This window comes from Vulpes vulpes, chromosome 14 (assembly GCF_048418805.1).
Source record: "Vulpes vulpes isolate BD-2025 chromosome 14, VulVul3, whole genome shotgun sequence".
NCBI classification, from domain to species: domain Eukaryota; kingdom Metazoa; phylum Chordata; class Mammalia; order Carnivora; family Canidae; genus Vulpes; species Vulpes vulpes.
In genome coordinates this window covers 84,528,648-84,544,637 of record NC_132793.1, presented here as the reverse complement: position 1 = coordinate 84,544,637, position 15,990 = coordinate 84,528,648, and the positions used below count along the sequence as shown (strand labels likewise).

At 39.4% G+C, this 15,990-nt stretch overlaps 1 protein-coding gene across 1 annotated transcript; it reads left to right on the top strand.

Moving 5' to 3' along the window:
* Positions 1-7,984: 7,984 nt before the first annotated feature.
* Positions 7,985-12,758, top strand: MKRN3 (makorin ring finger protein 3). Its single transcript, XM_025986406.2, is given in 2 exon segments — positions 7,985-9,481; positions 9,484-12,758. Coding segments are annotated over 2 exon segments (1,464 nt in total). The 5' UTR covers positions 7,985-8,079; the 3' UTR covers positions 9,546-12,758.
* The last annotated feature ends 3,232 nt before the right edge of the window (positions 12,759-15,990 follow it).

Below are 15,990 nucleotides of genomic sequence, written 5' to 3'. Positions count from 1 at the left end.
GAACTCAATGAAATCGAGACCAGAAGAACTGTGGAACAGATCAACAAAACGAGGAGTTGGTTCTTTGAAAGAATTAATAAGATAGATAAACCATTAGCCAGCCTTATTAAAAAGAAGAGAGAGAAGACTCAAATTAATTAAATCATGAATGAGAAAGGAGAGATCACTACCAACACCAAGGAAATACAAACGATTTTAAAAACATATTATGAACAGCTATACACCAATAAATTTGGCAATCTAGAAGAAATGGACGCATTCCTGGAAAGCCACAAATTACCAAAACTGGATCAGGAAGAAATAGAAAACCTGAACAGAACTATAACCAGGGAGGAAATTGAAGCAGTAATCAAACACCTCCCAAGACAGAAAAGTCCAGGGCCAGATGGCTTCCCAGGGGATTTCTATCAAACGTTTAAAGAAGAAACCATACCTATTCTACTAAAGCTGTTTGGAAAGCTAGAAAGAGATGGAGTACTTCCAAATTCGTTCTATGACGCCAGCATCACCTTAATTCCAAAACCAGACAAAGACCCCACCAAAAAGGAGAATTAGAGACCAATAACCCTGATGAACATGGATGCAAAAATTCTCAACAAGATATTAGCCAATAGGATACAACAGTACATTAAGAAAATTATTCATCATGACCAAGTAGGATTTATCCCCGGGACACAAGGCTGGTTCAACACTCATAAAACAATCAATGTGATTCATTATATCAACAAGAGAAAAACCAAGAACCATATTATCCTCTCATTAGATGCAGAGAAAGCATTTGACAAAATACAGCATGCATTCCTGATCAAAACTTTTCAGAGTGCAGGAATAGAGGGAACATTCTCAACATCTTAAAAGCCATCTATGAAAAGCCCACAGCAAATATAATTTTCAATGGGGAGCACTGGGAGCTTTTCCCCTAAGATCAGGAACAAGACAGGGATGTCCACTCTCACCACTGCTATTCAACATAGTACTAGAAGTCCTAGCCTCAGCAATCAAACAAAGACATTAAAGGCATTCAAATTGGCAAAGAAGAAGTCAAACTCTCCCTCTTCGCTGATGACTTGATACTCTACATAGAAAACCCAAAAGCCTCCACCACAAGATTGCTAGAACTCATACAGCAATTTGGCAGCGTGGCAGGATACAAAATCAATGCCCAGAAGTCAGTGGCATTTCTATACACTAACAATGAGCCTGAAGAAAGAGAAATTAAGGAGTCAATCGCATTTACAATTGCACCCAAAAGCATAAGATACTAGGAATAAACCTAACCAAAGAGGTAAAGGATCTATCCCCTAAAAACTATAGAACACTTCTGAAAGAAATTGAGGAAGACACAAACAGATGGAAAAATATTCCATGCTCATGGATTGGCAGAATTAATATTGTTATAGTGTCAATGTTACCCAGGGCAATTTACATGTTTAATGCAATCCCTATCAAAATACCATGGACTTTCTTCAGAGAGTTAGAACAAATTATTTTAAGATTTGTGTGGAATCAGAAAAGACCCCGAATAGTCAAGGGAATTTTAAAAAAGAAACCATATCTGGGGGCATCACAATGCCAGATTTCAGATTGTACTACAAAGCTGCGGTCATCAAGACACTGTGGTACTGGCACAAAAACAGACACAGAGATCAATGGAACAGAAGAGAGAATCCAGAAGTGCACCCTCAACTTTATGGTCAACTAATATTTGAGAAAGGAGGAAAGACTATCCACTGGAAGAAAGACAGCCTCTTCAATAAAGGGTGCTGCGAAAATTGGACATCCACATGCAGAAGAATGAAACTAGACCACTCTCTTTCACCATACATAAAGATGAACTCAAAATGGATGAAAGATCTAAATGTGAGACAAGATTCCATCAAAATCCTAGAGGAGAACACAGGCAACACCCTTTTTGAACTCGGCCACAGTATCTTCTTGCAAGATACATCCACGAAGGCAAAAGAAAGAAAATAAAAAATGAAGTATTGGGACTTCATCAAGATAAGAAGCTTTTGCACAGCAAACGACACAGTCAACAAAACTAAAAGACAGCCTACAAAATGGGAGAAGATATTTGCAAATGACGTATCAGATAAAGGGCTAGTTTCCAAGATCTAGAAAGAACTTATTAAACTCAACACCAAAGAAACAAACAATCCAATCATGAAATGGGCAAAAGACATGAACAGAAATCTTACAGAGGAAGACATGGACATGGCCAACATGCGCATGAGAAAATGCTCTGCATCACTTGCCATCAGGGAAATACAAATTAAAACCACAATGAGATACCACCTCACACCAGTGAGAATGGGGAACATTAACAAAGCAGGAAACCACAAATGTTGGAGAGGATGTGGAGAAAAGGGAACCCTCTTACACTGTTGGTGGGAATGTGAACTGGTGCAGCCACTCTGGAAAACTGTGTGGAGGTTCCTCAAAGAGTTAAAAATAGACCTGCCCTATGACCCAGCAATTGCACTGTTGGGGATTTACCCCAGAGATATAGATCAATGAAATGCCGGGACACCTGCACCCTGATGTTTATAGCAGCAATGTCCACAATAGCCAAACTGTGGAAGGGGCCTCGGTGTCCATCGATAGATGAATGGATAAAGAAGATGTGGTTTATGTATACAATGGAATATTACTCTGCCATTAGAAATGATAAATACCCACCATTTGCTTCAACATGGATGGAACTGGAGGGTATTATGCTGAGTGAAATAAGTCAATCGGAGAAGGTCAAACATTATATGTTCTCATTTATTTGGGGAATATAAATAATAGTGAAAGGGAATAGAAGGGTAGAGAGAATAAATGGGTAGGAAATATCAGAAAGGGAGACAGAACATAAAGACTCCTAACTCTGGGAAATGAACTAGGGGTGGTGGAAGGGGAGGAGGTCGGGGGGGGGGGGGGGTGAATGTGTGACAGGCACTGAGGGGGGCACTTGGTGGGATGATCACTGGGTGTTATTCTGTATGTTGGCAAATTGAACACCAATAAAAAATAAATTTATTATTTAAAAAAAGTAAGTTTGCCTATCAGTATGAGAAAATAAGTATTCATTCATTACCTCTCATGAGCCAGGAACCTTTAGGGATCCTATAGACTGACTACTGCTGTATCCAGATAGCAGAAAAAATATAGACATACTAAGAGACTTTAATTGCAGGATTGTCTGATTTTTTATTTTTTTAAGATTTATTTATACATGAGACATAGAGAGGGAGGCAGAGACACAGGCAGAGGGAGAATCAGGCTCCCTGAAGGGAGCCCTGATGCAGGACTTGATCCCAGAACCCCAGGATCACAACCCGAGCCAAAGGCAGATGTTCAACCAAGCCACCCATGTGCCCTTCATGGATTTTTTAAAATTTAAATGAATTAATTAACAAAGAATACATTATTAGTTTCGTAGGTAGAATTTAGTGAATCATCAGTTGCACACAATACCCAGTGCTCATTATTACATCACATGCCCTTCCTAATGCCCATCACCTAGTTACCCCATTCCTCCACCCACCCCACCTCCAGCAACCCTCAGTTTGTTCCCTATAGTTTAGAGTCTCCTATGGCTTGTCTCTCTCTACTTTCTTTGATTTTTAAAGCCAAAAGGCATTTATGGATATCTCAAAGACTATCACTTTTAACAGGTATTGCACCAATCATTTTTATAAGAATTTTCTCCTTTGGGATCCCTGGGTGGCGCAGCGGTTTGGCGCCTGCCTTTGGCCCAGGGCGCGATCCTGGAGACCCGGGATCAAGTCCCACATCGGGCTCCCGGTGCATGGAGCCTGCTTCTCCCTCTGCCTGTGTCTCTGCCTCTCTCTCTCTCTCTCTCTCTCTGTGACTATCATAAATAAAAAAAAATTAAAAAAAAAGAATTTTCTCCTTTAATACAGCAAACCTAAAACAAAAATACAGCAAACCTGTGAGCTAATCACTTGTATTATTGCTATTATTCCTGTCATCTGCCAAATGAGGAAAAAAAAAAAAAGGTGATTAATTTGCCCAAGATGAATCCCTCAGAAAGTTCTGTATTTCAGATTTGAATCCCTGATGCCTGATTCTAGACCCCTGTTTTAATTCCCATCTCTACAGTAGTACCTAAACATTGGACCTGAAGCATGTGGGTTTGCTGAGGGAAATTACTCTGAAACAAATATGTGTGTTTTAAATATGGACACATCACAGTAAGTGGGGCTGAGACCAGCTGGCCTGAGCTACTTGCAATAAAAGACTGTTCAGCCTCCTGGATTTTTTTCTATCCATCCCTACAGTCCACTTCTGAACTAGTATCCTGCCTCTAGGGCTTTTCTTATGATGCCTGGGATGTGCCTCAGCCCTGCAGTGCTATAAATCACCTCCCTCCTTGTCATTCTGTGACCTAAGTGCTTAGTGCAGCCTGCTCAGTGGGACCATTGTTTTCATTCATTCCACTTGGACATCTAAATCCTGACCAATGAGGAGCTCCTGTGTTGTCCTGAAAACTGCTGTGTGCACAAATTGGTCTCAGGTCCCAGTCCTGAGGCCAAGTGGGTTTTTGGGAAAAGAGCCCTCAGCTGAGGCAAATAACTAAAGACATGATCAGATGTGTATTTTCAGAGACTACATGAAAATATCAGTGCCAATAAATAAATAAATAAATAAATAAATAAATAAATATTAAAAACAAAAAGCCAAAAAGCAGGACAAAACAGGACTATTACAATCAGAGAAAATTCTCTGAGAATAGATATGTGACCAAAATGGGAAGTATTTGCTTATTCTTTCTACATGCACTCCCCTATTTATAGATATTCTGTCTCACATATTTAAAATCATGCAGTACAATTTTAGTTTCTAACAGCATATATGAAATATTTGCACTATAAAACTAGAAGATATAGTTCACTATGGATGGTAGGACATGAACACAATTGACAGCCACACAAGTGAGTGTATGAAAATAAATGCTGCTCCATGCCTGCTGCATAGGCTTTAGAGATTCTCTTCCTCAGTGGGAAAAATTAGAGAGGGAGACAAACCATGAGAGACTCCTATGTCTGGGAACAAACAGAGTTGTGGAAGGGGAGGTGGGAGGGGGAATGGGGTAACTGGGTGACTGGCACTAAGGAGGGCACTTGATGAGATAAGCATTGGGTGTTACACTATATGTTGGAAAACTGAATTTAAATAAAATATGTTTCTTTTTTGTGAGGAGATATGTGGTCTAATACAATCTAGAACTTCACTGTCCAATATTATAGCTACTAGCCCTATGTAGCTATTTAAATTAAATTTAAAATTAAATTCAGTCCCTCAGTCATTCTAGCCACATTTCAAGTACTCAAAAGCCACATGGGCTTGGGGCATCTGGGTGGTTCTGTCAGTTTAGCAGCTGACCCTTGATTTTGGCTCAGGTCTTGATTTCAAGGTAATGAGATTAAGCTCTGCAGGAAGCTTATCTAAGATTCTCAGGCTCTTGCTCTCTGCCCCTCCCCCTCTCTCTTGTGCTAGCTCCCTTAAAAAAGAAAAAGAGCCACATGGGGCTAATAGCTACCAAACCGGAATACTGAATAGCATATACATCAAATCATCACAGAAAATTCTACTGGACAGTGCTGACCTATAAAAAGTGGATCAAATATAAATTAAACATATTGCTGGGAACATATTACCATTGAACAAATAATGGTTTGATAATCAAGATTGTTAGGTTTGTGAATCTGTAAAAAGTCTGATATATAAACCCATTCTCCAAGTTTTTTTCCTATGAAAATCTTTGGGGCTGTCAAAAGAATACTCAGCAACCAATGCATTTATGAGAGGAGAGAGAAAGCAAGTTAGACTTTGGAAGAACTGGCATCCCCAACACAAAACCCAGTAACAATACAAAAGAAGGAATTCAAAATCCCCAAGATTTCCTACATTCATGGTGGAAAACAGCAATATTCTCATAATTACCAAAAGAGGGAAAGTTTACCTTTTGAAAATATTGAGCTTAGCTTCTACTGCATGAGCAGGATATCCCCTGGCTTACTTAAATCTTCCTAAATAAAACATGACTTTAATTTCTACAACTTCATTTAGTTTGATTTCTAGTGTAGTTAACCTTTTATGGTGTTATGTTATGAATTTTAAGTGTTTAAGTGTATTAACTGAAATAGAAATACAACTGTTTGGTGTACTACACTTCTATCCAATGTCTTGCTACATGTGCTTATTAAACATGATGGTTTATCAATATTTTTCCTCAATTTTCTGCTTTCTCCTATTAATAATCATTTTACAATTACAAAATATTTTATTTATTTGCTTGACTCATGGCACTGGCTAGGATTGACAATATAGCACTTTGCCTATTTATTTCAGATGGAAAGCTTTAAAATCCTTCACTTACAGGATTACTTTTAGTTACATATTTAACTTATGTAATAGGGCATTTCTTTTTACTGCTCCTGCTATTTTTAATAATAGCTGTGGCTCTAGAAATATGATCAATTTTAATAAATTTTCACACTTAATGGCTAAGCCTTGTTTCTGATATCCTCTCATGATTTTTCATGTTATTAATGTAATGATATCCTATTTTTAAAATTTCTGATATTATTTGAGGCTCCTTCATTTTTAAATAAATTTCACCAGAAATTTAGCTCTCAGTAATTCATTTAAAGGATTACACTGATTCATTACCCTTACCTCGTGTTTGTTTTTTATTATTTGCTTCAATCTGATTCCTCTGCTATATTCAGACACCCTCATTTTAAGTTTTAGGCACTAAATTCCAAGAAACTCACTTTGGCAAAGAAAATCCAATAATATATATAATGATAAAGCATCGTAATGCAGATTTACTCTTGGAAAAAACATGGTAAATTAAATATTTGGAAGTCTGTCAGTGCAAGTAATCACATTAAGAGCATAAAGGGAAAAAAAACATAAGATCATTTCTCAATGCAGAAAACTACATGATAAAATTCAGTGTACATCCATGATAAGTAATCTTAGCAGAGGAGGTTTTTTTCTTTTTTTTTTAAACCATTCTACTGAAACATATTCCAAAACGACAAAGAGCTCACAGAGAAAATTAAAAAGCACTACTTCTGAGCAGGATGATAGAGCATGCATTATGAACAGCTGGCCTGCCACAATGCAGGACAAACCTCAGGGAAATAAAGAGAAACAAAGGGCCACCATGAGTCAAGCGAGGAGAAAATAAAAGCCAGGGTCACACAGGGGACAGTGGCTAATTATGCCCGCATCAGGATCTGACAAAGGCAGCAGCTTCTGCACAGCGGGACACAGAATTGGAAAATCCAATAAACTAAGACATCTGAAAAGCGCTGAAGTGGCCTCTGATCAGAAGCACTCCCTGCTAATGTCTCGCTGGCAAAAAAGCATTTCCAGCATCAGCTTGTGAGATTTTCCGGAAGAGAGACCAAAAGAAATCATGTCTTGTGAAGAAAAAGCTTTCCACAGTGACAGCCGTAACACGGGGGGAGGGGGGGGGCATGCACACAAAGACCTATGTAGACATAAAATGGAGCGAGCAGAAAAAGGATTTATAAAGTGTATGGGTGTGACGTTCCAGAATAAACCTGGGGCAGGGGGAGGATTACGATTTTTAAAATAGACCATACAAAAAAGCAATAGAATACAATGTGTCTGAATGAATACTGGGAGACATGAAATCAAAACCTCAAGGATCTGTAATTACGTCCTCCAGAGGAGACTGCAAGCGGGAGGGATTGCGATCCGGCAGCGGGAGTGCAGAGCAGCAGGTGCAGAGGCCTGAAGGGGCGGGGCAGCCCAGCAGCCGAGAACAAAGGAGGATGCGGAACCAGCGTACACACTGTGCAGACAGCAGCGTGGATCCCGGGCTGACGTTGCTCCCACAGGAAGTGTCCGCCGCGCCTGCCCAGAGGAGGAAGTAGGAACCCACAAGCACAGGAAGAGAGCAGGGGGAGAAGGAAAAGAGATGCACACTTCGTAAGGAAGAGACCCCGGTACCAGCTCGGGCTCTCTGGGCCTCAAGCCTAAAGGAAGAGACACCGGAGCAGTTCCGGTACCATCTGGGGAGAAGAATTTGCCATGGAAGAGCCTGCAGCTCCCACTGAAGCCTCTGAGGCATCTGGGGCACCTACGGGGGCCGAGGTGGCAGGGGAGGGTGCACCTGGGCCTTCACTCCACATGCGCCCGGTCTTCCGGCAATTTGCGGCTGCGGGCCCGGCCCCCCTCCGTGCGTCACGTCGGAGGCCTGCCCAGGCCTCGGGGGGAGGGGCGGGGCCCAGTCGCTTGCAGGGCCGGAGCAGCGGCAGCTGGACAAAGCAAGTCACCTGCAGGTATTTTCTGCATGGGCTTTGCAAGGAGGGGGAGAACTGTCGTTATTCCCATGACCTCTCGGGCCGGCTGCAGGCTGGGGAGAGCCCTGGTTCACCGCCTGGGGCCTCCGCAGACCCAAGCCCTAGCACGGCTGCGCATATTGAGACCTTGCCTCAGGAAGTGGCTGAAGCCTCCTCTGTTGCGTTCGCCTGCTCCTTGCCTGCGATTGGCTTAGCTGCTGAAGGGGGTTTCTTTGAAGCTGAGAGAGACAATGCAGGCCTTGAAGCTGCCGGAGGAGCTGGTGTGGAAGGTTGGGAGAATGCCATTGAGTTTGTTCCTGGGCAACCCTACCGGGGCCGCATGATCCCTTCTGTTCCCAGGGCTTCTGTGCAGAGCCCAGTGACTGAGAGGGAACAGATTGCAGTGGGCAGGGGGCAGCAGCTTTGCCGAGATGCGGCTATGGGGCAGTGCTTTCGTGGGGAGAGCTGTATGTATGTCCATGGAGAGATATGTGATATGTGTGGGCTTCAGGTCTTGCACCCTGTGGATGCTGCACAGAGGGCAGACCATATAAAGGCTTGCATTGAAGCACACGAGAAGGATATGGAGCTCTCGTTTGCAGTTCAGCGAAGTATGGACAAAGTGTGTGGCATCTGCATGGAGGTTGTCTATGAGAAAGCCAACCCCAGTGACTGCCGCTTTGGCATCCTCTCCAACTGCACCCACACCTACTGTCTTAGGTGTATCCGCAGGTGGAGGACTGACAAGCAGTTTGGCAACAGGATCGTCAAGTCCTGTCCACAGTGCAGGGTCACCTCCAACTTTGTGATTCCCAGTGAGTTCTGGGTGGAGGAGGAGGAAGAGAAGCAGAAACTTATTCAGCAATACAAGGAGGCAATGAGCAACAAGACTTGCAGGTATTTTGCAGGAGGCAGGGGTTTCTGCCCATTTGGAGATAACTGTTTTTACAAGCATGCAGACCCAGAGGGCCTGGGAGAGGATCCTCAGAGGCTGAGTGCTGAGGCATCCGGTGCTCACTGCGGTCAATTTTCGGAGCCTACTCAGGTGCGAGAGGGTGAGATGCCCTTTAAAAGCAGTAAAAAAGAGCTTGTCATGCTTCGGCTGGCCAATCTGTTGTTTAAGTGTTTTATTTCACTGGGAAATGATGAGATTTCTTTTCAAAGGACCAGTGGGACTTGCTTCATTATGAGCTGGAAAAAAATATTTCAGTTTGAATCTGTAGCATTATGCTGTGGCATGTGGTCTAGTGTGCTAAGGCTCTGCCATCCGCTGTTGCTTGTTTTCTGTTTATAGACACATCTATCATTCACAGGCTATTGAAGCCCTTTTTATAAAGCATCCATCTCTGTTTTCTTCCATCCCCATTTCAAGGTTATAGTGCTTTACTGTGGTGAACTGTAACAAAAAGTCCTTAACGTTATTGTTTGATGAAATGAATATGACTGTAGTTTATGGTTTATTTTGTCATCTCTGTTTTCAACAGGATTGACTCAGTTCTAGTCTAGTGTTTACAGAATTTCCACACTCATTTTGAAGTCCCTCAAGAATAAATGTGACAGGGTGAAGGGAGAAGTCTAAACTGAACAAGGAGCTTTTTGCTACTACAGCCTTAAGAAATGGACCCTCGCAGGGCCTTTGTGGTACAGCTGCTCACCTTTGTTGTTTACATGTCTGTTCCTTCCCTCATTCCCCTTCAAGTGCACTCTTTAACATGTGGTTACCTTGTGGTTTTTGTGTTTAACTTGACCAGAACCAGGTGTGTATGTTTACATGTTTTTATCCTGTGAAGCTTGATGTGAAATTACTTATATTTGGAAGTATTTATTTAAGAATTATATATGTGCATATAAATGTGTAAAAAGTTATATGATCAAAAATATTTATAAAGGATACACCATATGCTATCTGGAAGAGCTGGAAGCTGGAAGTGAAAGGCAATATGATTTGCTGTTGTGTGAGTGTGAGGTGTGTAAATAATTGTTCTGTCCTTTTTACAGGCTCAGTAAATAGTATCTAACGACAACAGATAATTGAAGTGGCTCTGGTCAATTATAGCAGACACCGATAAAGAAATTTTACAAAATAGGACATTGGTAATTCCTGTGATGGCATTAATAGCTCACTGTTCTATTATAAATACAGAAATGTGTGTTCCCGTGCAGTTTAGCGCAATGTCATTATTCCTTATAATAGCACAATCAATCCTGAACTCAGATACACAGTACTTTGTATTCAATATTTCTAGATATTCAAAGAAAGGGGCTTTTGACAAAAGTTTTCAATATATACATGACAAAATTATAAAAGAAAATAGAATAATATTTAAATGAGTCAAAATATAAGAATGGAAAGATAAGTGAAATATATAAAGGAACAAAAACTAAATACATAGTAATATGGGAATTACACACTATCAGATTAAGTGAAAATGGCTTAAAAATTGAAACTCAAAGATTATCAGATTTGATTAAAATTAAAATGAAACTGTATGCTGTTTAAAGTACACACCTACAACATAAGAATACAGAACCTTAAAAGTAATAGAATGAAAAAATAAATAGCAATGCTGTGACTTTTGTAACAGACAAAGTTGATATTAAGGATAAAAAGATTGCTGGAGATAAATAAGGTTAGTATATGAATATTAAATTATAATTTACCTGGAAAATAAAACTATTCCAATTTTGTATTCATTTAATAACACAGCATCAAAAATAAATAATAAGAAAAATATAAAATTTAAGTGGACAATTTTCATACATCTTTTCAGTAACTGAACAAGCAAAGGAGTTGAACAGCACAATTCTAACAATTTATCTAATGTAAAATGTACAAAATGTTGTATGCATCAACTGCAGAATGTTCTTCTCTTGGCTGAGGGTGAAAATATACCAGATACATAAGTTCTATGAGATCCAGATTGTCCGGACTATTTAGGAAAGACACAGTACATTTACAGAGTTTGTGTAACTCATATACTAAGCACTCTCCAAAGGACTAATTTAATTCTCAGACTGATGTTGTGAAGTCATTGCTATAATTATTCTTATAATCCTAATGAAGTAAATAAGGTTGAGAGGTTAAATTACTTACACATACAGCTGTGACCCATAGGTATAAATTATTTGAACCACAAAAGGAACTCAGTGGTATATTTCCAGAGCACAGGCACCATGCTGCTTCCTCCCTCATCTACATGTCCAGGATCAGCTAGACCAGCTGAATATTGCTATTGGAAATGTGTGTGCAATCTTTCAGTATGGATGGTTCAGCCAGATGGGACAGAGATGGACATAAAAAAGCTCCTAAAGAATGTGGGAGCTGTGGGGCTTTGTTGGCTTACAAACTCAGTATTTCTTAGTCCCTTACCCAATATGCCTCAGCTTCTCAGATTCTTACACTGCCTCTCTTCTTATATAATGCCTGATTTTATTGGTAAGTATCTCAGCCCATTTTACTGGCACCTTTGCCATATTTCTTGCGTATCAATTCTTATCCAAAGAATTCACCAATCAAGAGGCTGTGGATGCCTCACTATTAACTGTCATGCAGGGTGAGTAATTCCAAACAAAAATAAAATATGCTGGTTCCCCTGAGGCCACTCCATTCATGCAGGGGAAAGAGGAATCAGATGACCAAACAACCAAAGAAAAAGGACCAGATGGGTCACTCTCAAAGACTACTGGCACCAAAGTCTCAAAAAAAATGAGCTTTGAATAGAGGCTAAGCTGCTGTTAAGGGGGGATTTTTAAGCTGAGCTTGGAAAACTTTGAAAACTTTGTCTTAATATACACTACCTAATGTTCTAAAATAGAATGTTTTTATTCAAATGGCATCTTGAAACAATCATTATAAAGTTCAGGATATACAATGGAACAAGGATTGGCAGAAGATAAAGTGGTTTTGCTGACCATGAATAATTAGAATCCTGACTCGGCTTCTTACCAGCCATGCAGCCTGGAGCAAGTTACTTAAATTTCTTATACCTCAGTTTTTTTATATGAGAAATGGGTATAGCACCACCTATTTTGTGGTTGTCATGATGAAAATATTTACATTGGACAAAGAAATTGAAACATAGATTGGATTTTTAAAGTGGCATGTGTAAAAGGATTATATGTGTTTGTGACCTCAGAAGAGCTTGCACAAGAATTAATAATCCACAGACTTTTTCTCTTTGGGTATCTTTGGAACTTGCATTAAAGTAATGGTGTTATTTTATGATTTTTTTGTAGCATGGGGGCACATTACCATTATAGTCGTAATTTTTAAAAAGATCAAGTAATTTTTTCAACAAAAGTGATTCAGTTAAAACTAAAAATGTGCTATTTTATTCCTGAAATATAGTAAGCAACAACAAAAATATGTATTATTTGTGATGGATGTCTACATAAGGAAAATAAATAAAATGATGTTTAAAAATGGGATTTCTGTTCCCTCATCAGCTCATTCAGAGGTCAGATAAAGGAATGTCACTGCCTTCGGCTCTGGGAAAAGTATTCCAAGGGCTTGCTCATGAAGTCAGCAGGGCCACCTCTGTTGCAGTCAGAAACAAAGGAGCTCTTGCCACACAAAAGTTTGCTCTGTGATTTAGTATGTGCTGGCCCCTCCTCCACTAGGACTCATGGATTCAGCTCAGGTGTCTATACAGAAGGTATCATTTTAATCACACAGAAATAAATGCCTATGTGAAACAAGTTTGATTGCTTATGCTTCAAATGACTAAATTTGGTGGACGTACACACTTACAAATACGCTAATACTCCTTCCTCTCGAACACATGGAAACCACTTTGTCTCATGTACCATTAAATCCATTTACTGAATTTCAAGAACTTAAAACATTTCTAATCCATAGTAAGCACCCATATGCTTTTCTCTTTTGTAAACATCTTGAGGGTGTGGTTTTTGTTTCCACACTAGGTGGTGAACTACAACCTCAGTGCAAAATGGAGTTGGAGTGGGGATGGGGATGGGGAGACTTGGAAAATAACCCAGCAATTGTTCAAGAAGGTAAATTAATACATGAAAAAAATTTTGCTATAGAATATATAGTATAGGGATCCCTGGGTGGCGCAGCGGTTTGGCGCCTGCCTTTGGCCCAGGGCGCGATCCTGGAGACCCGGGATCGAATCCCACATCGGGCTCCCAGTGCATGGAGCCTGCTTCTCCCTCTGCCTATGTCTCTGCCTCTCTCTCTCTCTGTGACTATCATAAATAAATAAAAAAAAAATTAAAAGAATATATAGTATATCACATTTTCAAGTGTTGTATGGACACTAACAAAATATAACTATCAGATTATAATGGAACTGTCAATTGCATGAGAAATTAGTAGTACAAGCAATATTCTCCAATGTCTATGCAAGAAAATTAGCCACTAGCAGGTGAAGCTTCTTTTAAATATCTCTTTTAAAATAATTTGATTAAAGAGTGAATTCAAAATAATTTATCAGGACAGAATAAGATGGTAAAAAATTATGCATACTATAATCTGTAAGATGGTGCTGAATCTGTGCTCAGAGTCAAATCAATTTTAAATACCAGTATAGGAAATATCAGAAAGGGAGACAGAATATGAGAGACTCCTAACTCTGGGAATCGAACTAGGGATGGTGGAAGGGGAGGTGGGCGGGGGGTGGGGGTGAATGGGTGACGGGCACTGAGGGGGGCACTGCATGGGATGAGCACTAGGTGTTATTCTATACGTTGGCAAATTGAACACCAATAAAAAATAAATTTATATTAAAAAAGTAAATACCAATATACATTTTTTAGAAAGACAAATCACAAATAGGTATTCAAAACTGTAAATTTTAAAGAAATTGCAGCATAGATGTTGGAAAGAAGTAAGAATGATTAAAGCAAAATGTAATGGATCAGAAAATAAAAATATAAAATCTGTTTCTTAGTCCTTTAAGTGACCAACTCTTGATTTCTGCTCGGGTCATGATATCAGATTTGTGAGATCGGGCCCCATGTTGTGCTCTGGTTTGGGCAAGAAGCCTGCTTAAAATTATATTTTCCCCTCCCTGGGCTCGCCCCACCCTGCCTATTCTCATGCTAGCTTTCGAATGAATGAATGGAAGCTGTTTCTTTGAAAAATAAACAGATAAATGTTTAACAAGAAACAAAGGAGAAAGTGCAAGTAACATAGGAAACAAATAGGAATAAATCAAAGACAATAAATGAGAGATAAATTCTTGTTACACTGAGGCAAACACGATAATGGGGAAGAATTTAAAATGTACCTGAATATAATTTTTCAGTTGTTATTCTAGAAGACAAACCAATTACGAATAAATAAGTTGTCAGGAATGTACTTAGCCCTGCATCCCAATAAAGGAGAAGAGCAGGAAAAGAAATTTGCCCCAGAAATTTACTAAAGACTTTAATACATTGTAATGCTATACAAACCATTCCAGAGAACAGAAGAGAGGGGACAGTTAGATAACTTATTCAGTTACATAACTTATTAATGAAACAAATCAGTATCAAAATGTTACCAATACAAAGAAAAGTAGAGTTCAAAATCATTTGTGAATATTGATGCCAAAATATTTCAGATGAAATATTAACAGGCAAAAAACAGCACAGGAAAAGAATAAGAAATCAGGTAGGAGTAGCTTATATTCTACGGGGAAAAAAAAAAGGAAGAATATGAGACAACATTTCTCTTAATATGGTAAAAATAATAGGCATACAAGCATCTTATAACCAAAAAACCCCTAAATTCATAGTTATTATGCTTATTTAAAACAATACAGATAAAGTATAAATCTATACATATATGATATAAGGTCTGTTTTTTAAGTTTTTGGTAAAATTCCAGCTTACAGGGACACCTGGGTGGCTCAGCAGTGAATGCCTTTCTTTGGCCCAGGGCACAGAACCTGGGGTCCTGGGATCAAGTCCCACACTGAGCTCCCTGCATGGAGTCTGCTTCTCTCTTTACCTGTGTCTCTGCCTCTCTGTCTCTCATGAATAAATAAATAAAATCTTTAAAAAATTTCAGATTACAGTGTTATAGTAGTTTCATGTGTGCAATATAGTGATTCAACACTTCCATAAATCAGCCAGTGCTCATCACAAGCGCCTTCCTTAATCTTCATCACCTACATAATACATCTCCCCACCCACCTCCCCTTTAGTAACCATCAGTTCTCTGTAGTTAAGAGTCTGTTTCTTGTTTTGCCTCTTACTTTTCTTTTTTCCTTTGTTCACTTGCTTTGTTTCTTAAATTCCACATGTGATAGTATTTGTCTTTCTCTGACTTATTTCACTTAGCATAATACTGTCTTGCTCCCTCCATGTTGTTGCAAATGACAAGATTTCATTCTTTTTTTGTGGCTGAATAATATTCCATTATATATTTAAAGAAAGATGCCACATCTTTCTTACCTTTTATCATTCCATGGGCACTTGGCTGTTTCCATAGTTTGGCTACTGTAGATAATGCTGCTATAAATGTAGGTGTGCATATATCCCTTTGAATTAGCAGTTTTGTGTTCTTTGTAATAACCTAGTAATGCAATTGCAAGGTCATAGGGCAGTTCTATTTTTAAGTATTTGAGGACCCTCCATATTGTTTTCCAGAATGGCTGCACCAGTTTGCATTCTCACCCAACAGTGTAAGAGGATTGCATTTCTGTACATCCTC